We start from the raw sequence: 25968 nt of genomic DNA, 5'->3' as shown, positions 1-25968 counted from the left end.
TCAAAAATCATGGCAGGTACCCCTAAAAATCATGAGATTGGCTTAAAACTAATATCTTAAAAATAAAATGTGTTCTTCTCATTTGACTTCTAATTTTTGACGTTTACTAGTACAGCTTGGTCAAGCTTTTCTCAAACACTGAGGGCTAGAATTCCCCCCCCCCCCCCGCCCCAAATGAAAGCTGAGGATTCCAAGAGCTATGGTTTCAAGAAAAACAAAGCAAGACTCCTTGTGAAGTCATGAAAGGCGGCAACAGTGTGACCCTTTCTAAAGCAGTATCACCATGTTGCAGTGTTTAGATTGTGAACATTACATGGGAATGTGGTTTTTTCCTGTATAACTCTCCAATGCATCACACTCTTCGTCTGGTCCTCAGATATATTGTTATAGGAAGTCATTCACAAAAATTCCTGTGGATAAATGAAGCAACAATTATCCAGCTACACACTTACCTTGCAGGGAGCGGCAAAGCTACTGTACATGTAGGACTGGAACGAGAGTTAAGTTATATTAAGTCGGTAATAGAACATGGCCCTGAGATTTACAAAGGACCAGGGCATGATCAAGAGCCTCAAAGTTCTTATGCTGTTAGAAAAGTTTCAGGTTGAAAAAATTCCTACTTCTAATTCCCCCCAATTACCAAATATTAAAACAGTGTGCCACTGATATATCCCTTTTAGCCAGTGGTGCTGATGAGCTATTTTACTTGCTAGATCCTAGCAGAAAGTCTAGTCTGGTGACAGTCAAACACAGGCCAAATTCTTATTGTCAATGGGAATTATGCCTGCAAAAGGAATGCCAGATCAGCCTCCTCATATGTGACAAGTTAGTGGTCATCAGTAGTCGCTTGGGCATGCTCGGGACTAAGCATTGTCAGCCAATACCACCTACATGAACAAGGGGATTTAACGTTTTGTGAATACAGAAGCAGAGACTATTAATTGCTTTAAAGTAAATTCTATTACAGATTTTCTACATTGAAATTAGTAAGTAGTGCTCATAAGCTGATTTTAAGTAACTTGGAGAGGAAGGTAAGTGACAGACTGGTTATTTGATTACTTCTGACTCTAAAAAACACCTTGGGGCACTAGAAATACTTAAATTAGTTTATCCACGACCTCTACCCTGGACACATGCACAAACCATTAATTCATTAACAATCCAACTAAAAGCTAACAAATTGTGAAAGTGACATCAAGCTCACACCTTTGGTACGGTACTCCTACCATACTGGGTAGCATGCTTTACTAATATCACTGCATAAATAAATATTTTGTTTGAAGAGTAGAATTCCATCCAGTAGGATGCACTACATTACTAAACTGCTGTTTATAGCTATTGGTGAGTCATGTAATAAGAGTACTGGGCAGGCATGCTAGAGCCAAAGGGAACACAAATATGAAATCAAGAAAATTATATGTATTAGCACAGAACCAGGGCTACACCTTTAAGCACAAACAAATTCAGAGCCAGTATGATCTCTGAGGAAACAGGAAAACAACTCACTGCCACTACATACAGCCCTACTGCATTCTGGCATAAGGCTTATAATAAAAGGAAGCATCCTCTTAGTGCCTGCTTTCCCCCTGAAGTACTGGAACCTCCACTGTGACAAGCAAAATAAAAAAAAAAAAAAAAAACTGATAAGGTTGGGAATATGCAAGTTCACACAGTTTTATTAACATCCTTAACAGCTTTAAAAAAGTCACCGGTCGTGGAGTTAAGAGTCTTATACCCCTAACCACAAATATCAAAATACATTCATTCAAGTGTAATTTAATGTTTCATACAAATCTGAAGTGGGCTGCTAATGCAAAAACCATTCCAGGGTGCTACCTTGGAATTAAGCCATTTATCCTTTTCTGTTGTGTGTTTGGGATTCTGTAACGCATACCTTACATATCATGGCAGCTGTGTCATTTCTGTAAACACCAAAGCCTGGCAGAAGTGCAAATACTCAGAACAAAAAATAAAGGGAGGAAGAAAGGAGAGCACTGGTAGGGCAGAGGAACGTGTTCAAATGATTGTCACCTCAATATTGCTTTACGTGTTTTGTGGAGTGGGTGGGGGGACAAACGGGATACAACACTAATACAAATATCACTTACGGCCCTCTCTGGCTCCCAATGCAAAACTCATGAGAGCACGACACAAGTTATTTCACTTAGTAGGTTTGTTCTAAACGTTGGTTGATAACAAATAGCATGGCGTAACTTCCACAATGTACATTTAGCAAGCTTTTTATAGAGCTGTTTACACTAAGGCCATTGCAAGGAAAAATACAGTGCATTGGAAGAATTCAAGATGTGTCTCATTCTGAGAATACACTTCACAACTCTAGGCCTCAGAGAAATAAAGAGGTATCTTCTCCATTTACAGATCAGATTTTCCCTATGCATGTGACCTCTCATTGGTCCATTTAAAAAAAAAAAAAAAAAAAGGTGTCCCCTTGTCTCTTGGAGTCTATAATTCAAGAGGTATTTCAGTCCTCAGCAATCAGCACAGGAAGCCCTCCCCCACTCTGCTTTTAATTAAACCAAGCAGTAATGTGTACATTTTAATGACAGGAATCACAGTACATTTTTTAAATTTAGACAGATGTTGTTCATGCAGTCAAAATAAAAGAGGTAAAAATACACATTATGCATATATTGGTTTTAAAATCTGTATTCAAATACAGCATTGAGTGAAACTCCAGAGCCTACTCAGAGATATGGATGTTCTTTGGGCAAAATATGATACAGCATAGCTGGTCAAGCAGAAAGTAAAAATGTATGTTTGCATAATTAAAGTCAGAATAGAGCCCTAACCTAGAGTAATCCATAGAAGTGAAAAAGATAACTGATATACTTTGTGAAACATTTCACTTTTAAGCTTTTTTTTTGTTTTTTGTTGTTGTTGTGAGTCCTATTTGCAAGAGTTACAAGGGGGAAAACATTTCCAAGTACAAAAGTTGGTTTGTATTCACCTATCTTTAAAGCCAAGTTTTAAAAACAGCTGCATAGAATAGTTCTCCAGAGAGTCACACACACTCAGGTCCTCCACACCTTACAGAACGTTGGCTATGAGATACAGGCCAACACAATCTCTTAAGAGATTTGCCCTATACCCTTCCCCTCCCCCAACCCTCCCATTTTCTAATCAAAATGTTCAAAATTTTAAACAGTCCAATATTACATCCCTAATTGGGGGGGAGGGAAGCCTGACCTCACTCCTGTCCCACTCCCCACTATCCTCCATTATTACTTCATATAAGACCCTGAAATATATTGTCACATGACTGTCAATATAGCAGAACTTTAATCCCTTGATACTCTGAGTTGCCCAACGGCAACTATGGGGGAAAAAAAGGAATATGGGAACTCCAGAAGCCAAAGCTTAATAGGGATAATAAATAACATTACACAATGAAGAAGTTTTTGCTCTTTGAAGGCTGGTCAAGGAGGTAGGATAGAAAGTTTTTTGGCCTTTGAACATTTAAAAATGCTTTGCCCAGCTGGTCCTTCAGGCTAAACTGGAGCATTCCACATACCCCCCGCCTGATGCTTACACATACAATGCTACAGTTTTCACAGCTCTAATTGTACATGTTAAAATCAAGTCAACTTACTCTATTTGAGTAAAATTTACTATCAGTAAACAGCAAGACTGATTTGTTTTCTACATACAACTTTGTGTCTTTTACAGTTTCTTAAAAACAAGAGCGGATGACTTTGTATTCAAAAGACTAGCAAAGTGTATATTTGATATTCACATGAAAGACCCAAAAAAACCCTTAAAAACGTTACGCATAAATCATGTGAAAGGACTCTGCAGCCTACCTTTAAATAAGGAAACATACAAAGTTTGCTAACTTTTGTGCAAAATATTAGTTTGCTAAAATATTTTACATGATAATGGATATGTGTAAATATAGATTGACAGAAAAAAGCTGGTTCTTAGGAATTTGTCACATTGTGGTATTTGTAACAGGATTTTATATTCCCTAGTACACATCAAAGTTTATCACTGAAGATAAAAATCCTATAGAACAAATCCAACAGGGATTTCTCTAGGCACCTTCTCATGTAGAACACAATGTGACTTCAGTTAGATCCATCTGAGAGTTGTGCACACAATTTTATGCTGAGCATCACATTTTCCTCATGTCATAAGGCAAAGACAACTGTTTGAAAAATGTCTAGGTACAAAATGATGTAAAATAATTTATATTTGAAAACCCTGGTATAAACAAAAGTGGAGAGATGGACACTTTATACAATAGGCTATTTTTAAAACAAATTTGTGCACAGGCTGAAGATTGTAAAGAACCTTCAGAATTCACACAGTTTTGGCTTTTTTGTACAACTGTTTATAATACATTTTAAATCATTAGGAATGCAAACTAAAACTGCACACTACTTCAGAAGAAAAAAAAGTTTGACTTTGTGCAATTTTCTGCCCCAATTTAACAGTGGCAGTAATCCCTGCATTTGTTGTGTTTCAAACAAGGATCTTAAGAAACACACATCAAAAGGAGGAAAAGAAGGCAAAAGTTGGCAGACATCCAGCATCTAGTTTTTCCTGTTTTGTTTTGTTTTTTAAAACAATGTGGATGACAAATAGTTTCATGATTAAAATGATTTCTTTAAATAAATACACTGTATCTGACATTTGCACTGACTTGATAAATCTAAGTAAACAAAGGCTTTACAGCACTCCTTGTTGCCTCAAGTCACTGGTGTTAGGTTCCAGAGTCCTTTTCTCTCACTGAGTTTCAAAACCTGCCATGCGATATCCAGTTTGATTAGTTAACACACTTCCATTCTGCCCCTGAGGTGGCGGAACTCCGTAATTTGCACCCATCCATGCGGCAGAAGACTGTGTCTGACTGTTGTGGAGGGAGGGGGAAAGAGAGGTGATTACAGAAAATGTATAGTTCCAAGAGACTGAATTTACATAAAGAGATTGGAGAGGATAAGAACTGCCACACTGCAGTGAAAGCTAATTAGATACTTTCCAAGTTTTGGCCAACAGAATCTTAACCAGTAAATAGAAAAATTCCTAAATGTAACCCCAGCTCTGGGCACTGATGTTATGGCTTTGGGCAAGTCATTTAGGACCTTACTTTAAGGCATGCCGAGCACTATTGAAGTCAACTGGAACTGTAGATGCTCAGCACTTCTGAAAAAAATTCAGGCCAATTACAGATGGGAAAACAAACAAGTTCAGTGGAGAGAAAATCCCTCACAACACTTGTCATTGTGTTGTGAGGGATTTTGTGTTGGTGATTGGTGTTACTTAAATGTTTATAAAGTGTAGCTATAAGCAAAAGAGGAAAACTGTTGGCAACAAAGGGCAGTAAATGTAAAAACAAAGAATTCAAGCAGGAATTCTGCTCCTGTATGTAGCTGAATTTTAAAGAAGGCCAGATTGTTTTATAAACAACACCTGTAGTTATATTAAGAGGAGGATGCTATACCTCCTTGTCTGGGCTGGCATGGGAACAGAGGGGAGGAAAGCGTAGAGCTCAAGTGGCTTGTTGCCACCAGACCCCTCAGAAGGGGTAGTTCAATGGATTTCGGTCAGTATAGTAGATTTGAGTTTTACTACTGGTTAATGGATCCAGCATTTAAACCCTGAAGTATTCTGCGTAAGAAACCAATTTTCAGGTACATACTTAATATAGTATCCATCATCCCAAAACATGAATGCATATGCACAGACCTCACTTCACCCACAACTGGGAAGTAATGGCAGCTGTTTGAAATAACTAAATACTGATCTAAATTTAAAATTCAAAGGAATTGTAAGTAAGCATAGTGTAATTACCAGAGTCAGAATTTGGCTAGGACAAAGGAACAAAATGTGTCTATATTTACACAAAGTTCAAGATGACCATTAGTAAAGAGAAAGTACTAGTTTGACCAGGACACTACATTTTAGAGTAGGTGATGTATACAGCAGTTCCGGCATTTTTCCCAAGGGTAGTAGTCCCTTACACCCTGAAAATATTTCAAGTATGGTAATTATTCTGCCAACCTAAAATTCCTCTTGTACTTTCAGATAGATATGGGACCTGATCTTCTTACACAAGTTTACAATGGTATAAAACTTCCTTGGACTTCAATGAATCCCAATTCAACTGATGATTTCCCCCAATGCAGCATCATTCTTGGCAATTTATTTATAGCGCACAGATCAGTTAGCATGCATACTCACTTAAATCCCTGCTGATTCCATGCCTGTCCATACATTCCATATGCAGGGACTTGCCAACCATTAGGCATGTACTGACCAATTTGCTGTGCATTTCCATACCACTGGCCCCACTGGCCATAAGCCTGTGGATATCCAATTTGATTCTGCAAAGAAAGTTGAAATATTGAATACACTACACAGTCACCTATTGATGTAGAAACTCCTATCTATCAAGCTAGTCTTTCACCAAGAACTTAAAAGGTCTTATATTCTAATACCTCATTTTGAAGGTTATAGAATTTATCTGGGCAACTCCCCCTAACGCTATATATATGAAAAATCACCCCACCTCCTGCACACACACATTTTGCTGATTATTCTCTGGACTACAGCAGTCTAATATTACAGATAACTCTTCCAGAAAGCACTGCAGGAAAGAGCAAAGTTGAGATTTAGTCAGAAACTTAAAGCTCTTCCCACTCTCTCTTTATCATTGACCAAAGCAGGTTTCCTCAAGTTCCAAACAGTTTAATTTTGATCAAGTATCTTAAAAGGCAGGTATCAGGGACCCAAGAATTAATTTGGGAGGTCACATGAGCCACGTGACCCTGAAATCCACAACCCACCACCCTGAAACTAATATGTATTTCTGTGCTAGAAATCTGTTAAGAATCTCATTAATAAGATCACACTAATCACCATCTGACAAGGCAGTGTAAGTCTGTTCTCTGACCTGCTGGATTGGATTGATCATATCTGGTGTTTCTTTGCCCCAGTAGCATTTCACAACGTGCCCTTCTAGAGCCGTTCCATTGACAGAAACAATTGCACGTGCTGCGCTTTCATGAGAATTGAAGCTGGTAAGAGACAAAAGGAACATCAATATAAACCCACCCTCCATACACCTACAGACAAGACACTTGAAAGGAGACTGTCAGCCTAAAAGTGCCCCTGCACTTTAAGAAGTTTTAAGAGTTTCCAAGTTTGATTACAAAAAAAACCCAGAACAATTAAAATAATTGTTTGCAGGAGAAACTAGTCTTTGCAAGGGAACTCCAATACTGCAGCATTTATTTGTACAGAAGATTCAGAAAGCAAAACTGACCTATCTAGTTTCACTGTCTCACCCTGAGTGAGGGGCAAAAAGTAAGAAGCACACAGGATAGGTAAAATCTGAAATTGTGTTAAGCTGCATTGTTTGATTATCTACAGCGTTGTCAGTGAAAATAAAGAAAGTGCATTTAAAAAGTGGATTCTGAATCTGCAAGAATCATATCCAATACGTACAGCTACGAAATGATAAAAAGAAAAGTAGTACATCATTGTTAACTCAGATCAACATTACCACACAAACAAGATGAGACTATAGTTGAAACTGTAGACACTGAAGGATAGTCTAAGTCTGTCTAGGCTAGTTTCCTACTAGAAACCTTCTGAGGCCATTTGACACCAGTGCTTAACATTTTTGCAAGGGAAAGGTAAAAGTCACATTTTTAAAAGTGAGCAAAAATGTAACCTACCGTATAAAAGAGTACCCTTTGTCTGGGAAGACTCGAATTTCCATTATCTGCCCAAACGGAGAAAAGGTCTGGCGCATTAGCTGTTCTGCAGTGTAGAAAAGGTAGACAATCAAAATTAGGAAGTACTTCTGATTTTTAGATCGTTTTATGAGGAAACCCCAAAATTTAGAAGATGCCATACCTGTTAGTCCTGAAGTAACACCACCACAATATACAGTGCAGTTGCTTGGGCTGGACTGATTTACAACATCATCGTAAGACAGCTGTTTGGTGTTTGCTGTAAAAAAAATTTTTTTTTTTAAGTTTTTCATTTAAGCAAATGATTTACTTTCCTCCTGTCTTCAGAAGTCTACAAAGAGCAAGGATCCTAAGGCTTTTCTGGGTGATGCCTACAAGCATACCAATACATTTTCTCCTGTAAATCTTTAATTTTACCATTAGTCTTAGCTTACAAAATATACAGCTATAACATCCTCCCAAGTGCTAGTTTAGGAAGTGAGAGAGATGTAAAGCAAAGAATTGCAAGCATTAAAAGGGACATGAAAAGTCAGTGAGGTTTCCCAACTGAGTCATTTTCGCAAAATAAAGAAACAAAAGTGCACGCCAAAAGGAAAGCTACATTCAAAATACATGATGATCTCAAATAGGAGACATGTAAATCCCAAATGATGAATGGTATGGATTACTGATGCATAAAATGTTTAAAGGGATGTCATTTATATTAAGCCCAAAATTCAGGTTTATAAATCTACTTTTAAATACACTTAATGGAAATACTTCCTTCCATCAGTTTAAGTCTAAACACACTCCTCCCCCACCCTGTATCTTCACCACAAAAGATGCAACACTGGTAGTGCATGAAAACAAGTTAAATCAAAACACACTACTTTCATTGTCCAAGTTGACTGAAATGCAAGATTGAATAAGTGCTGAAAAGTAACTGAAGGGTTTTTAAATACTAATATTGTTAAAATATAAGGAAATTTGTGTAAAGTTATAATTTAACATATTTCTTCAAGCAAAATCTTTACTTCTGAATTCTACAGGGCATTGAATTTTTTCATGATAGAAGCGCTAATACTTAGAACTAATACGAGGTTTTATTTGTTCCTTATTTGGGTGGGGGCAAGGTGGACAGAAAGCTAAAAACCTACATTCATATGTACTCTTTGGAGCTGGAGGTTTTCGTGTTGCCCAGTTAGTTCTGATTTGTCTTCCACCAAGCCACTGTCCACCCATCTGCTGAATAGCATTTTCTGCATCCTGTCCATAGGGGAAAAACATTTTTCAAATTCCTTTTGAGCAACACCATATTAAAAGCGAATCATTGTAGGTCTGTCAGACTCAGATATTGCCAACTTATAACAAATATTGAAATAAAATCTGTGCTTCAAAAAGATGTTTAAAAGACAGGATTCAGGCAGTTATTTTAGGCCAAACTGAACGTATCCCAAGAAGAGTTATGCACTCTTGTATAGCATGTTCGTTCAGTTGCTCCACTAAGCTGAAAGGCTGTAGGAACATTCCTTCAGCTGAGTCTCTAGCTCTCCCTCATCTGCACTTAGAATAAATCTCTCAGACCTAATATTTTAACCTGGTCTGGCCTAACACCAAGAAAAGTATGTGTTTTTTGTTTTTTGTTTTTTTTTAAACTCCCCCAATCTCCCATTTTCAAAATATACTGAGACCACATAATGGCTTGCCCTACTTATTCTTCTCTCCAAAGTGTATTATTTCCGAGTGACTGAGTGTGAGAGAGAGAGATTTGGAGCCATAACGAGTTGTTAGTACCCTGCCCATAAAGAAGCTGTAAGTAGGAATGTTTGATTATTCTACATTTAGTACTAAACTGGTTAACTCCATTTTCCTCCCTTTATGTTGAATACCCTCCACTTCAGGCCAATAATAAGGCTCTATAAAAACTGACTAATGATGTAATACAAATCCTATAAAGGTAATTCCAAATAGAAGTTGCTCTAGAGATTAGTGCACCAGACCCTTAAGCACTAAAACACTGCCATTCTGTCAGAGCCAAATAACTCAGTCCAAAGTAATTTGTATTTAATGTAAGAAGAAGAGAGTAAAATTTTCAGGTACAAGTATCAGTCTCAGTGAGTATTTTAGTTTTCATCTCTGTACATAAATACTTTGCACTCACATAGCGATAATGCTTGGAAAGTGCTAAGTACTTTATAAACATGAATGAAGCCTTATATTATCACATGAAAGATGGGGATAATACTACTTACCTATTTACAGGTCGGGACACTGATACAGTACCAGATATAAAAGGGACCAAAAATGTTCATGTTTTACATAGCTGTTCTCTTTAAAGCAACTACCAAGATTTTACAACTCATGCCATCACTTACCCATTTATTGAAGAAGGAAACAAAGCCATATCCTTTGGATTTCCCTGTTGCCATATCTTTAACCACTCGTGCATCTCTAAAAAGCAGAAGCAATAGCCAATTTAGCATTTTTTAAAAAACTTGATAAAATGAAAGCGAGTCACACAGAGAGCTCATTTTCATATTTCACCTTTATTAAAGTGAACTGTTTAATGCACCAGCAACATATTCAAAACAAATTCCTCCTTTTCTAAACAGAAACATTACTAGTGTTTTGTCATGTAGTAGCAAAATTAAACTTAATTTTGTAAACATGCAAATCAATAGTTTCTCTAACAAACACATATTTTACAATAGTTGGTTCCCAGTTCAAAATGCTTTTACATATTGTTAAGACACTAAGCATGGTCAAAGCAGCTATTCAAATGACTCACTTAAGCCACACAGCTGACTAACATTAGCTGAATGGCTCTCTTTAACCATGCAATTTATAGCTTGCTAATTGCCAACACATTCTACCTACTCATTAAAAATATAAAATAGAAAAATGAAAAATAGGAATTAAAAGGCATACGTCGCCTGTTAACTGAATTCTTTAAGTTTCTCAGGTCAATTCGTTACCCCCTTTTTGGACTGTGGGCAGCTGTAAATTTTGAAAAATTGACATTTTCAGAAATGGTTGCATTATCGAAGGAAATAAAACACTAAAGACATTTACGTTTTAAACTATATACTATTAAAGAATTTAAAACTGCATTCGCAAACAGCAATCATACAGGATTGATTGGAAACTACAAGATATAAAGGCAAAATTTATAAAAGTAAGTAAGAAAACTACAACGTTTGTCCACTGTGAACTGTAGCTTGTAGTTAGCCATGGCAATTCTGTCCATTCTTCAGAGACACTCTGCAAAATAACCAGAGGCCTATTATTTGAGATTGAGTTAAAAAAAAAGGAGAGACCCGGCTACAATAGCTAAACCCCATTTGTGGAAAGTTTGATTTTATTAAATGGTGTTTCTCAGGCAATTCGTGTACAATCAGCCAAATATCAAGTACACACACACCCCTATCCTGCCCTCCCCAACCCCACAAAAACACAGGCACTTTTGAAAAAAACAAGACAAATAAAACCAGTCAGCAAGTCATGCAGTGTAATGTAAAGTCTTTATAAAATACGGTTTAGATCAGCTAGATGCACAATATTCAGTACTCCAAGACTGGCAGAAAAATCATGAGAGTTCTATGATGCCAGTTTTAAAACCTTGTAATAACTGCATTCTGTATTAAACCTAGTTCTTCTACACATACGGCTACAGAGAATATGTAGATCACTGAAAGACTCAAATTAAGACCACTTCCATACACTACAGAATGAAATGTACCTTAACCCTTCATGAAAAAGTGTTACACTCCTTGCAATTTTCTGTGTTAAGAAAGTTTGAATAATAAGTTACAAATTGCCTGAGAACAGTCATTTATGTAATCTTAGATCAATTTGCTCTGCACAGCCTAAAAAGGAAATAAAAAACTATGCTATACTTACCCTCAACTGAAAACTTTGAAAATAAGACTTGAACAAGTGAAAACATGCATACACCAAACATAAAGGGAGACCACAATAAAGATGTATGTATTTACATTAGAGATTACGTTGTACAAAGCTACCAAAAATTCTTAAGTGCTAATCATGTGTTGGTTCAACTTTGATTATTTCACAGAAAATCAGGAAAAAAAAAATCTCAATCACATTTCCAGGAAATAGTCAATAACTAAGAAGAGTTAAATATACAAAAAAATATTTTTTGTATCATTTTACAAATATGGAGCATTCTTCACACATTTAATTGAGTAACTGTGTGAAATCAAAGTCCACTATTACTATTAACCCTTACTTCTTTAGGACAACAGTTTACAACAAAGAGGGCTCTTAAATCCCTTTTTTTTTTTTTTTTTTTTGCACGAAGAGTCAGCTTGAGCCAAGGTGACCTAAAAGGTTTTTCAGATAGTTTGCCCTACAATTACGTACTGAATACCCCAAAGAGAAAGGATAAGAGGGTCACTCCAACAAGTTATTTGAAACCTGACTTTAAAAAAACCAAACCTTTCAGCCCTGCAAAGTCTGGATAATCAGCTCTCTCACTGCAGAGTAAATCACCACTACCAGAATCTCTCTTGGAACAAAGCGAATGATATATAGGAACCCAGTAATCCTGTTGTTTTTCAGACATGTGGTACACAGTTTTAAGAGTTATTTTATACTATTACAAACGCCCCTCAGAGGAACTGATAAAAAATTAAGGAAGCACGTTTAAAATAGCCTATGTTTGGAACTAACCCCCCCCTTTACACTCTGAGTATCAGGATATAAACTACAGAGTAAGGCAATGCCTACACTTAAAACACTAGAGTGGCACAGCTGTGCTGGCACCACTGTAGTACTTCAGTGTAGAACTAACCAGTGACAGGAGGGATTTTCTTGTTGCTGCAGATAATCCACCTCTCCATTAGGCAGTACCCTAGGCTGTCTACATTGAGGGTTAGGTTGGTTTAACTACATCTTTCAGAGGTATGGATTTTTCACACCCTTGAGAGATGTAGTTATGCCAATATAACTTTTCAGTGTAGACCAGCACAAAGCCAGCTCTCAAAAAAGCCTTGTGCAGTTGACTGCTAGACCAGCATTTTGGGGTGGAAAGAGGACTGCAGCTCTGAAAGAAGATCTGCCTAAAACTATCCCTCCTACATTTCAGTGTACCACTTCCTCCTTCCCAGACTCTAATCCTTCTGGACAAGGACAGATAAGACCTACTTTAGAAGCCATGTGTCATTCAGGAGAGCAGATGTTCAGCTATGTGAAGCACTGAACCTCCTCCGCAAGTAAGTATACCTGCTACCTCTACAGAGAGAGACAGTGATTAAAATAAAATAATCTAAAATATAAATTAGTGTTCTCTAAAATGAGACCCTCCTGCAGATCAAGTTTGAAAACCCTATCATAATAAGAAATGAAACTAGGATTTAAGTCCAATACATTGGACTTCATAAGAAAAACTTGTTTCAAATAAAAGCATCACTACACAACACTTCAAAGCACTCTTATCTTGGTTACCCCCCCGTCAAGGAGCAGCAATCCAAGTACAAGTAGTTAGTTACAAGTAAATGAATAGTTTAAAATTGGAGGAAGGACCAAAATGCTGCTCTTAGCCCTGCTACAAAGCATGTATTTTTATATGCTTTTCAAACTATAAGCACTACAGCTGTATGTTAATACAGCAAATAGTAATGACTAGGCAGATAAAGAGCTGTGATCACTACTATTGATCAGCTAAGTCTTTACACACATTGTTCTACTTGTTAACCCATCTCCCCACCTCACTGTAGCTCACTTGTTTCTCCCATCCACCTGTTAAATCTTGTCTTTCACACTCAGCTCTTTGGGCCAGGGACTCTTATTTACTATGTTTGTATAGTGACTAGCACAATGAGGCCCAAACTGGTTGTGGCCTTTAGAAGCTACCACAAGAGAAGTGTTGCACAACCACCAAACTGATTAATAAATTAGAAGTATAAACTATTTTATTTAACAGAACTTTCATATTAAATACCTAGACTATCATCAAAAAGCCAAAATCTGACTGGACCTGAATATGCACATGGAATTTGATTCATATTAAACTATTTTTTAAAGAATGATTACATGTAGGATTACATTTAGTGGCAAAAGAAATACAAGACCCAAATCAGAAACTACCCAGTATGTCACCCTCCAAGTTACACGAGGATTTCTACAGTATAAAAACAAAGCTAGATGTACAGTGAATTTTTCTTAAAAAAAAAAAAACGGACTGCTAGTGGGTAATTTTATTATGTATCCCTACTTACTCAAGTAGAAGAACTCTGAATTCTCTTTACGAACACAAAAAAGTGTGTGTTGCAGTCATTTCAGCAACTTGACTGGACTTTTACTTACTGTAAACACAAGCTTGCCTCCAGTAAAAGGTAACGTTTAATTTATTTGCCCTAAGAAATCACTTACGATATTCTTCCAAATGGTGCAAAAGCGGCTTTTATATCTTCAGTTGTAATTTCTGGACTGAGGTCTCCAACAAAGACATGGAAATGGTCTTATTGGGAAAAAGAGAAAAAATAATTTACAAGTTTGAAGAATGTTCCTGGAAACACAAGTAGTATAGCAACTTTATATTGCATTAACTTCCATATATCTGAGAGCTACATGGGAAACTAAAATCCTTTACCTATCAAAGGTAACATTTGTCACTGCTTCAAATATAGCCATCACTTGATGACAGTACAACAAAAGCAATAATTTTAAGGATAATGTTGTGATGTACAGTATTTAACTCAAATTTTGTATTTTTGTAGTTATGTTCATAACCAGTCACTATTTTACCATAGAAAGATTGCAACTGTTTACTTAGAAGCCAAAGCTTACTTTGAAATCTAAATGTTACAATAGTAATGTTAAAATTCAACACATTTACAGATAGTTCATTAACTATCCAAAACTTTACCAACTAAAGCATTTAGTGGTTTTGTGAGCAATGTAGAATAAAATTTGCTTTAAAAGTAGGATGGATATTGAACCTAGCTACAAAATATTTGGTGTAAACCATATTTTGTGAAGAACAAAGAAATACCTTGCATTGCAATAGTTTGATGTTAAAGAATTTGACAGTTTTCTCAAAAGTCAAACAGTTTTGGTTGCCCAGCCATTACATCATGTGAATCCATGTGTATTCAATATAAGTGAATCCATGTGCAAGTGAACTAAGACTGAAGGCAACAGATGAAAAGAGTAATCCTTCACTTTATGTCAGAGCCATTAAAAAGAGCACTGGAGAGAAATAAAGATCCCACATCTCAGGATTTTTTCCACTTTGATTACACAATTTTTCATAAAGCATATTTTAATAGTTAACACTATACAAACTAACTTGTATTAGAGCAGGTGTGAAACTTACAAATCCACTACAATACTAGTTTGGTTAAACCGCAAATTCTTAAAAGCAGTTTAAGGCTGGCCAAGTACAGAAGCAACACACTGGGTTGCCATGAAGGGGGAATTTCAGAAGCAATTTAAGTACTCCAAATGAGTTTGTATGGAGCAGCACAGACAACAGCCTTGAAGGCAGCTGATTATCTTGCCCTCATAGTGGGTGAAATTCTAGAATAGCAGTCATGACTAATGGGGTCAAAGGACTATAAGAAGCAGCACCAGAATGAAAGAGTGGACAACAGACCACATTCTGATGCAATGGGGAAAGGACAGGGAAATCTTGCCACAAACGAAAGAACAAAACAGAACAAAAACCCCCAAAACAGCTTCAGCTGGTTAGTGAATACCCTCGAGAGATTTCATTTTATGTTTAAGAAGATACAATTACCTTGTGAACGCAGTGTGCTGACAACGGTACTACCTGATGACAAAGATTAGATTTGTTCTTAAGTTTATTAACACAAACACATTTAATATCATCTTAGGATAATGATCAAAACATTACTGCAAACATTTGTATGGTGCTTATTGCTTACATTTAAAAACTACTTGTGCAAATAAAAAAATTACTCAGAAGCATAAAGGGGCACTTACTGCTGGTATCTTTCTTCTGGCTGCTGGGGGTTGTTGCCCAGTTCACTTTGACCTCCTACAAATAATATTTGCTAAAGTTATATCCAAGAAAATTGGAACCCTATTCCAATTTTATTAGCAATTAATTTCTATACTGCAGGTGGAGAAGGTACACAAGTTTGCAGTGAAAGACATTAGTGGCTGAAGTTTCTTGGTTAAATGTTCTATTTTCAGCTACATTAAGCCATTTTACAATGAAGATAACTAACCTATCTTGCTTTATTGCTCTGCTAGTCTCTCTCACCTTCAAGGTCAATGGAATTAAAATATTTATTACAATCATTTTGACTTCTTCCCTGCCCCACTTCTGTGCCCAACCCTCCTATGAACTGTCACTATCCAGTTTTTACCACCACAATCAAAGCTCAAATGAAGTTAAAAGTTCTTCACTTTACAAGATAATAAAAACAGGAGAAAGCGTTTACCTTTTGTGGCTCAGTTCTGCTTGGGGTTTTGTTTATTTTAAAGATGTTTCATCCACATCATTGTATATATTATTTCCACTGCAACTCACCCTTTAGACATGACAGCTTACCTTACCCATTATCTTCCGTCCATTCATAGCAGCTAATGCTGCAGCTGCGTGACGATGCTCATAAAACTCCACAAAACAGTATGGATCATTTCCAGCTGTCTGTTAAAAAAAGCACATCTTATTAAACATTATCACCCCCTCAAATTTTACCCAAAGTGTAGTTGGTGCCCAGTTATGTTTATGTCTGAAAGTCTTAGCAATTTAGAGAAAGCTTACTGAAACAGCTTTAAGCCAGTCACAATATTAACAACATATTAGAAAAATATTTTAAAACTATGCTATGGTAGGCATCTTGGTTTGCATGTTTTGTGCCTCCCCACGCCCTTTTGATATAACAAAAAACTAGCAACCAACATTTGAGTCCAATTACATCAAATGCTCTATTCCTTTTACAATGTCATACCCATCACTAAAGTTATACTGAAGTTTGCATCAACAAGTTAAGCTCCTCAGCATCCTTCTTTAAATTTCTTCATTGTACTCATGAAAAGTTAAACGTTTGGGAATTTCTTTAAACTGACATGCTACAAGGAGTGGGAAAAGTTATCTAAGCAAAAGGCCCTTACATCCATGATCATTTTGCAGTTTTTGCATGGTCCAATCTGGCTGAACAGCTGGAGGATTAGTGCCTCAGTCACATCTCTTGACAGGTTCCCTACATATCTGTAAGATTAAAAAAGTTTATTTACACGTTCCTTTTATTTTCTCCAGTCAGCATTATTAAAAACGAAAACAGGAACTTCTTGCTGAGCCAAGCATAATCCCTTAATTTAGCAAAATATTTTACTACGAGTTAGCAAATTCAACAGTTGTTCTGAATGCTTTTCATTTTTAATATATTTACATGCAAACTACACTCTAACTTCAGATTATGGAGATACTCCAATATTAAGACCTTCAGATACTACACTGATGAGTACAGTATAAAAACCTAAATAGCATAGATTACATTTTCCCATTCAAACCTAATCCTTGCAAGAAACGTTGGATTGATAGCTTTGGAGACTGTTGTCATCTGCTGATTAATGAACAATTAGGCCCAGATGTTGCAAGGAACTCCATATGCATATACTTGTGCCTGGGAACATCTCCATTGACTTCAGTGAAGCTCCATGTGAGCACAGGACTCTCCAAATGAGGAGCTCCTTGCAGGATTGCGCTGCCTCACCAACATGCTTCAGCTCTGGCATGGATGAAAGCTACAGCCATCTCCACACATATTATCTGCATTATGGTAGCGTCTAGTCCTCAACTGAGCCCCATTATGCCAGGTACTGTACAGACATATAGCAAAAATATAGAAGTCCCTGCCCTATAGAGCTAACAGTATAAATAAATAAAACAAAGGGTTGGAGAAATGGAGCATTATCCCCATTTACAGATATGAGAGACACAAAAAGCTGTATCCATACTGTGGAGATAACCCCATAGCATGCAGACAGCCTACGCTGACAGCAGGGATTTTTCCCATCTGTGTAAGACCACCTTCTCCCTGAAGGAATTTAACTAAGTCTGCAGAAGCATTCTTCCATCAACATAGCTGCATCTACACATGGGGCATTGGGGGGAGAGGTAGGCATAGCTATGTCATTGAGGACCACTCCCAAATGGCCTAGCTATGTCAACCTAACTTTTAAGAGTAGACCAAACCAAAGACTAATGCCCCAATTGAAAAAGGAACTTAAACAGGTGCAGTCCCATGGTTTGTGATGCATTTATTAGGAAATGAACAGTAGATTACTTTTAAGAGAAGCTGGATTAAATCTCTGTGCAAACCTCAAGTACCTAGTACTGAATCTTACTATTCTATAAAAGAAAAGGAGTACTTGTGGCACCTTAGAGACTAACCAATTTATTTGAGCATAAGCTTTCGTGAGCTACAGCTCACGTCATCGGATGAAGTGAGCTGTAGCTCACGAAAGCTTATGCTCAAATAAATTGGTTAGTCTCTAAGATGCCACAAGTACTCCTTTTCTTTTATAGAATACAGACTAACACGGCTGTTACTCTGAAACCTGTTACTATTCTATGAAAGTTCTAAAGGCTACAAATTTCTATCATCTGGATAATAATGAAAGACAAATTAGAACTTAAAAATTATTAAAATCATTTCAAATTCATTAAATAAAATCAACCTGCTTTTAATACATACTCAAATTCATTAGCAGAACCGAAAATGGTTACTAATTTAACAGTTTAACAAGTTTCTCTATCAAGTATTTAATAGAGTATCAGAAAAACATAGGACAGGAAGGTACCTCGAGAGGTCTGCTAGTCCACTCCCCTGCACCCAAGGGAGAACTAAGTATTATCTAGACCAGGGGATCGCAACAATTTTTTTGGTGGCCTTGCTAGCTAGTAAGTCTACTGCTATGAAAAGTGATATTTGTACGTTTGTTATATCATTTTTCACAGGAGCAGACTTGCTAGCTATCTAGGAGTCAGTGAAAAGTGATATTAACAAACATACAAATATAATTGTTCACAGCACATTTACAAAGTCCCAGCAAACTGGGGGACAAATTAAGCCCTGGATGGTGAGGTGGGTAGTGAGGCAGAGGAGGCCAGGGTGATGGATGGGGGCTGGAGGAGGCATTGGGGGCCAGCAGGTCCGGGCTGAAGCCCTGCGGCCAGGGACGAGAGCCCACTGCCCCATGGCTGGAGCCTGCCACCCCAGGGCTGAAGCCAGAAGCCCGAGCTCCACAGGCCCCAGGAAGGTGGGGAACTCACACAGGCTGCCTGCTCCTCCAGAGTTTCTTGCTCCAGAGTAGGGGGCAGGACCCAACCTTTTCTGGTGGCCCCCGGGGCAGGGGCTGCTGCTTTCCTCTATCCCCCCTAGCCACCGACCAGGAGCCTGTGGCCGCAAGAAAAATCCATGGTGGCCGCAGGCAGCCATGGTGGCCGCATTTGAGAAACACTGATCTAGACTATCCCTGACAGGTGTTTGTCTAACCTGCTCTTAAAATTCTCCGATGATGGAGACTCTACAACCTTCCCAGCCAATTCATCATGCTTAACTACCTTGACAGTAGGGGAGTTATTCCTAATGTCCAACCTAAACCACCCTTGCTGCAATTTAAGCCCATTTTGTCCTATTCTCAGAGGCTAAAGAGAACAACTTTTCTCCCTCCTCCTTGTAACAACCTCTTATGTACTTTAAAACTGTTAGATTCCCCCCCAGTCTTCACTCTCCAGACTAAACAAACCCAATTTTTTCAATCTTCCCTCATAGGTCATGTTTTCTCGACCTTCAATCATTTTTGTTGCTCTTCTCCGGACTCTCTCCAATTTGTCCACATCTTTCCTGAAATGTGGAGCCCAGAAATGGATACTACAATCCAGCTGAGGCCTAATCACCGCGGTGTAGTTCAACTTAGAGCATAAGATCCATCATTCTGACCCACAAGCACGTGAACGAACTGTATGAAACACAAAGTATTTGCTTTTCTAGACAGAGGGAATAGATGCAGTATTGTGTTTTAGAACCTGACTTTGGTTTACATTTGAACAAAAGATGGGAGATGAGCAGTCTACAGCACATGCTAGTTAAACAAGCCGACTAAACCTATCAGTTGATTTTTGTACATACGTGTTTAATAAGGTAATTTTGTATGCTAATTGTTCATTTACTTCAGTCTTCCTTGGGTCTTAAACAACTCCATTTGACATCATAATCAAGATGATTATGCAAAACAATCAAAAATGGTAAGATTTGTTAACTCCTTTTTGACAGGAGTCCTGATTTCCATAAAATTTCCTTCACAGCAGCTCGTGCCAACATATTAACACTAAAAAACCTGGGACTCCATCTTAGTTCTGTGTTTGAGAGGGCCAGTCTAAAACGTTCTTTATAATATTCAACTGTGTCAGTACCAAGTTTCTTTAGAATCGTGCCTTTATGGCATTTTTGCAACCTCAAGAGTTAAAAAGATTCCTATGACAGCACCTTCCCACAAACTATAAGTTAACGTGGCAAACCTTAGTGTCAGAAAATGGTGCCAGGCACAAAATACACTAAATAAAACACAGGCAGGCAATACAAGCAGCAAATTTCCTGCTCAGTCTGGGTTTTTATACCAACAACCGCCAGTATTGCATCCGAGCACCACAATATGCAGGTTGTGTTCTATTAATGATCTGATGATAAAATGTAAGTTAAGGACAGAGTGACAGCCTCCTATTAAACTTCCTGCACTTACAGCAAGCTCAAGATGGATTTGTAGCTTTAATTTCTTCATTAGGAATCCTATATTAGAGCTACTTAAGGTAGGGTTTTTTTTTACATTTTTCTAGATAAAAGGGCTTAAATAATTTATAAACCACAACAGAATAGGAGCTCAGTATATGAGACGTAGAAGGCAGACACTTTGTCCACTCAGCTACCATGCCTTTAATTAACTTCTACTGGAATTTAATGCGTTTTGGCCATCTGCAAGCATGAATAAAAAAGTAATACATTAAGAAAAATGGCAACCTTAAGTATGACCCAGGGACTGTATTTTAAAAAGCTACACACCTGGAAAATTTCATCAGGATCAGATTGTAATGTGTGTGCTGATGTTTTGACTAAAGCAAGGATTTCTCTGCATGTTAGTGATAAAGATTTCTCTTATAAATAGTGCAGCTATTATAATGTTTAAAGTGATATTAGGTGGAGTAATTTAAATAAAAGTTTTGGTAGAAGAGTCCAGATGTTCAGTAATCAGTTGAGTAACAGCCCCACCCCACATCAAATGTAGTCCTGCACCAATAATAGCTAGTGACTTATATAGCGTTGCACTTAAATTACTGTACATTAAATTCAGTTATTTGAGAACTTATAGCCTTGCACTGCTTTCAAGGTTAGCTTTATTAACAGCATAAAAGTCATAATGTTTCCTAAAAACTGAATATCTACAAATTGAACACTCAGTGAATAATGTTTCCTTTTCACCTGCGTAATTACATAGCAATCTAAGAAGTTTCTAGGATGTTGGATTTAGTTGTATAATCTCTTGGCAGCCATACAAAACTTTATATCAGCTGGAGCTGCAAAAATATGTTCCTGCAGGATCAATATCTGCAACATGAACGAATGGTGCTACAAGTTTTCTGACATCTTAGTGTCAGTGATGTCTAATATCAAAACTCAGTTCTTCGTGCATATGTGTCTAGAATATCCAGTTCTTCGTGCATATATGTCTAGAATTCTGTATACATATGCAGAATGTCTTAATGGACATGCAAGAGGCATAACATCAGAAAAGCAAACAATGACTCGCTAAATGGTAGTGATGGTTAATGGAGAAAGCCAAAATGGAAGCTGTAAAACATGCAAGTAGTCTCAGAAAGGTGAAGTAGAAGAATGGGTTAAAGAGATCAAATTTCCACTTCCCTTACTTTTCATTATAGCTTAACTCCTACAGTTGTGTACCTCTGCTACCTAGTCTCAATGGCTAATAACTTTGCAGATTCTTTGCACTTATTGGCTAAAGAAAGGCATGCAGAGTTCTGAGCTGGTATCAAACATTCCTAAAATATTAAAAGCTCTGGTCAAAGAGTTAACAAGAAGCAAAAGGCTGAAAGAGTTCATAAATGTAGTGTTCATAAAATGGACCAGCTACTATCACATTATTTGGGAAACTATGCTTAAAAATTATGCATGCGTAGTAAATCTAAAAACAGATTTGTTAGAGAAATATTTCATATGCATTTGAAATAAAAAATTCCCAAATTCTATTTTCAAAAAAACTGGCACTATGCCAAGCTAATCAATATAAGACGTAGTAGAATGGGTGGTTTTCCATAGCTGCTGCTTCAGTAGACCAACAGAGAAAAACTACGCTATTCTAAAGTGGACAGGTCAATATTCCTAGAAGTGGACTGATTTTTTTTTCATATTTATTACTGAAGTCAAATATGCTAAATGAATTCTCTAACATGTTAACAGGGTGGTTTAGTTTAAGATTTGGGGGAGCAGCAAAGGTGTAATCATAAAAAATGTAGCTCTGAAGACAGACAGTATTGCTTGGTGACAATAAACTACCATCCTACTAACTGTTCAGCAGTTGTCAGTAGTGCCAAGTTTAAAAAAAATTAACTTACTACTAGTGTTACATTTGTATGCACGTCAAATTCACAACAAGACACAAAATGGTAGTACTTTAAAGTATGTGAGGTGTATTACTGGGGGATGTGATGGCTTTATAGAAATAAATTAACAATACCTTATGTGGAGTGACTGCTGGCAAAGTAAGTTGCTAGATTGCATTTACATTGAATACCCCTTACAAATACACTAGAGAAGTCATAATTTATTGGGCATCAAGTTAAGTACTGAATAACTAGTGAAATTTAAAATGGAACTTAACTGTGCTGCGTGCCTGCAAACTGAAAGCAGCATCTCTGGTTTGAAAAGGACACTATGCTTTCCTGCAGTGGTTCTCACCAATGCTGTCCACCCAAGACCCATCTCCCATTGAGCAAAATGAGAAGGACACAGTGGTTGTGACATCGCTTCACCCTGACTGAGAACCCCTGCTTTATTGGCATTGCACATGTATACCGGAGTGTAGATTAGGCTCACTTGCTACATTATAACTCTTCATTGTGTTAATCTAAATATTAACAGTCATTACCCATTGATATTTCTATACTCCACTATCATTTCTACAGGCTTTTTTCACAGGGAGACAAAGCTACAGTAAAGCTACTGTGGAGAGGCAATGACAGATTAAATTCATTAAGGGTCCAGTCCTGCACTCCTAAGTGTAACACAACTGAAGTCAGAAATAAGCATGTACATGCAACAATTGCAGGAGCAGGCACTAATATCAATGATTCTTCCGAGCTAGACTGGCTAACAGTTCCAGCAGAGGAGGGAAAGTCTCTCCAGATATGGGAATATTATGGTTTTTCATACCCTCCTAACTATACTCTTCATTAATTAACTGGTTCTTATTTCCTCAGTGTAGGCTTCAGCTGCTTCTGTGAAGTTCTGCAAATGACCCTAAAACTTGAATGCTCAAACATTTATTTAAACAAAATCAGTGGTTACATACCTTACTATGTAAACATAAATAGGCTACTCAGGGATTGAGTTACTTAAACAATATAGCTATCAATCCAGCTCAGCTGAGCTTCAAAATATCAAGGCTTTAACATGAATATCTTTATAAAGAAAAGGCTGTTTAAAAACAACCTATGTTCTCCAAAAAAAGCTACTAGAAACAACTATTCTAAGAAAACCAGAAAGATAAAGTTTAGAAGTTGGCAAACACCCAAGGACATGAGTGTTCAATCACACTGTCTTGCTGCAGTTGGATAGAACACTAATTTAATCCTTCTATGGATGAAGGTTTTAGGATTTTTGTGTACAGTTTTACTAACGCTATCAGCTATTCCAAATAAACTCCAGACTCATATGTTGGAAAGTGTCCTTATAGTCAATATCTTGAGCATGTGAATATTGCAGACTGAAATTTAAATTAATGGCACAATATTCCAGATGATCTAACTGTAACTCCCCTGAAACTGACTCAAAAAATTACTATTCTCAGAATATTGCTCAACCGCTATTTTTTGCAGGTCAGAAACACATTCAGGCTTTTGCAATAAGCTGCATGTATTGAGTGCAGATAATTCATTCTTTAAAGCAGAAGCAGTACACTTGAAGTAACTGGTGAGACCATTAATCAAGACTCCATATGAAAAAAATCAGTTAGCGGAAAAATAAGAACAACAATAGGAAGTTAAAACCTGAGTATGGGGCTGAGAATGTTCTGAAAACAGATAGGTCACATGTTTCAAGCAATTGAAATGGATAAACTGAAAAGATAATGGGACCTTAGTATTTTTTAATAGCATGTTTACTTTATCACTTAGGAAAACAAACTAGAAAAGCTGGCGCAGGTCACAAGAGTCCCGTTTTCCTGAGCAGCAAGTCAGCCAAGACATTTATCATGCCCATGGGACATGTGCAAAGCATCATTCAAGGGCAAATGCAGGAACTTTACCCTCACTTTTGGAAAGATCCCCTCCTTTTGATTCCCCTTCACAACTCCTACCTAAACATCAATACACCTAAAGGTAAGACATTATAGATGGTGGCAGCAGCCTAGCTGGGAGAACAAGTTAATAGAACAGCAAAGCTAGAGATCAGTGAAATCATGAAGTCTAAGCATTAAAAATCACTCCAGATAATAATCTGTCAGGAAGAGGAAGGGGGGGAAGAAATGTAGACAAGAGTTATACCTCCAGCTCTCCCATGTATTCAAATGGAGCCAGTTGTGTGAACTGTTGATTGCTTTGAAAAAGCTACCAGATTTTCAAAGCAGTGTGTTAACGACGCCCACATTACAAGGAAAATTCCTCATAACTTACAACCACCACCCCCCATCTCAGTTTATTTTAACAGTACATTGCCCTAGTGTAGCAAATACCTCTGAATTTATACAGATTTACCCCTCCTGTACATTTCCTGAACAGCTTTAGGGTCAGTCTTCATGAAATGGAATCTACTGCGAAGTTGGGGGGTGGTTGTAGCTGTTTTAAACTATACAGGCATTTGATTATTGTTTCGGGGTTTTCACTCAATTAGAAGTCAGGATTATTTTGAATCCATTTAAAAGGTCAGGCTTCGCGTTTGCAAATTGGGTTAATATAATTGTACAGACACAAGCAGACACAGATTAAGTCATATGCTCAGGAAAAGGTACACTCACAATCCACACACACACACAAAAGCCTTTCAGAGAGAGAACCAGAAAGAACGAACGAACAGAGGGAAAAAGAGAGAAAAATAAAGAGGACAGAAAAACCTTGACTCGGAAGGAACAAAGCCTTAAAAACAGGAAGGGGGAAAAACTGGGGGAAAAAAAAATCAGATAATCAATGGAGCGAGGGCACTGGGCGGTTTGGGTCAATTCCTCAACCCCTACCTCCCCTCCCCCGGCCCCCCAAGCTCCCGCTGAGGGAGTGGGGAATGAGGGACCCACTTAGCCTAGGAAAAAAACACCCATCAGCCCCCCTCCCCCCACAGAGCCGCCCCAGCCGGCCCCCCTCCCCGAGCTGCCCGAGGCGGCGGAGATGGAGCTGCCCTCGCCCGTGACCGGTGGCGCTGGGGGTGAAGCAGTCCCAGCTCCCCCGCCCCCGCGGGGAAGCCCCTGCCCAGCTCCCCCGGCCCGGCGTGAGGAGGGGGCCCAGCCCGGCCCCTCCCCGCGCAGCCGAACAATAGGCGTGATCGCCCCCTCCCCACTCACAGGGTCTTGGGCATTTCGTCCTCCATGGCTCCACCGCTGCCCCTCCCACCGGGGTCTCCTGCCGCGCCGGCCGCGGCCCAGTCAGCGCCTGGGGAGCCCGAGCGCCGCCGGCCCCGCGAAGCCCACAAGGCGGACAATAAGCCCCGATGCGCCTCTCAAAATGGCGGCGGCGGGGGAAGGGGTCCGGCGCGGCCGGCTCAGAGAGGGAGGGGGGGGAGCAACAGCGCATGCGCAGAGGGGTAGCCCGCCGACCGGCAACAAGCGCAGGCGCATTACTAACCTCTGAGGCTCGTTCCCTCCGCCGGCTCGGGCATCGCATACCGTATGCGCGCTACGTCATACGTGAGCCCTCTCCTTCCGCCGGTTTCTTTTCTCTCCGCCTTCCCTCAGCGCATGCGCACTACCGGCCGGTGGCGGTTCCTTCCTTTCCAGTCACCTAAATGTTACCGCAATCTCCGGCGGTGCGCTGCTATGGTTGACTCCTCTGCTG

General features: G+C 38.4%; 1 protein-coding gene across 3 annotated transcripts; it reads right to left on the bottom strand.

Annotated features, from left to right (window-relative positions):
- Positions 1-1694: 1694 nt before the first annotated feature.
- On the bottom strand, positions 1695-25675 carry TIA1 (TIA1 cytotoxic granule associated RNA binding protein). 3 transcript variants are annotated; one of them, XM_074940375.1, is made up of 13 exons: positions 25479-25675; positions 16806-16902; positions 16240-16338; positions 15666-15720; positions 15460-15492; positions 14091-14178; positions 10073-10148; positions 8855-8963; positions 7882-7977; positions 7701-7785; positions 6914-7037; positions 6202-6344; positions 1696-4870 (listed from the first exon to the last, which is right to left on the bottom strand). In XM_074940375.1, the coding sequence occupies exons 1-13, from the start codon at positions 25502-25504 to the stop codon at positions 4747-4749; spliced, it is 1155 nt and encodes a 384-aa protein (XP_074796476.1). In that variant the 5' UTR covers positions 25505-25675; the 3' UTR covers positions 1696-4746. The 3 variants fall into 3 exon arrangements, 2 of the variants coding, with proteins under 2 accessions (XP_074796478.1, XP_074796476.1); XM_074940377.1 differs by lacking the exon at positions 15460-15492 and having other exon boundaries at positions 1695-4870; XR_012636371.1 differs by lacking the exons at positions 1696-4870; positions 6202-6344; positions 6914-7037; positions 8855-8963.
- Positions 25676-25968: the final 293 nt, after the last annotated feature.

The sequence above is a fragment of the Natator depressus genome, chromosome 26 (assembly GCF_965152275.1).
Source record: "Natator depressus isolate rNatDep1 chromosome 26, rNatDep2.hap1, whole genome shotgun sequence".
In the NCBI taxonomy this organism is placed as follows: domain Eukaryota; kingdom Metazoa; phylum Chordata; order Testudines; family Cheloniidae; genus Natator; species Natator depressus.
This window is presented reverse-complemented; position numbering and strand designations above follow the sequence as displayed.

What these genes read in the sequence shown, in the direction of transcription:
- TIA1 (XM_074940375.1), bottom strand. Translation starts at nt 25,504, where the DNA reads ATGGAGGACGAAATGCCCAAGACCCT. An exon ending in GACGGAAGATAATGGGTAAG is followed by an intron (nt 15,721 to 16,239) that starts GTAAGCTGTCAT and finishes TATTATTTGTAG; the next exon opens with GAGGTCAAAGTGAACTGGGC. An exon ending in GCACCATTTGGAAGAATATC is followed by an intron (nt 10,149 to 14,090) that starts GTAAGTGATTTC and finishes TCTGCTTTTTAG; the next exon opens with AGATGCACGAGTGGTTAAAG.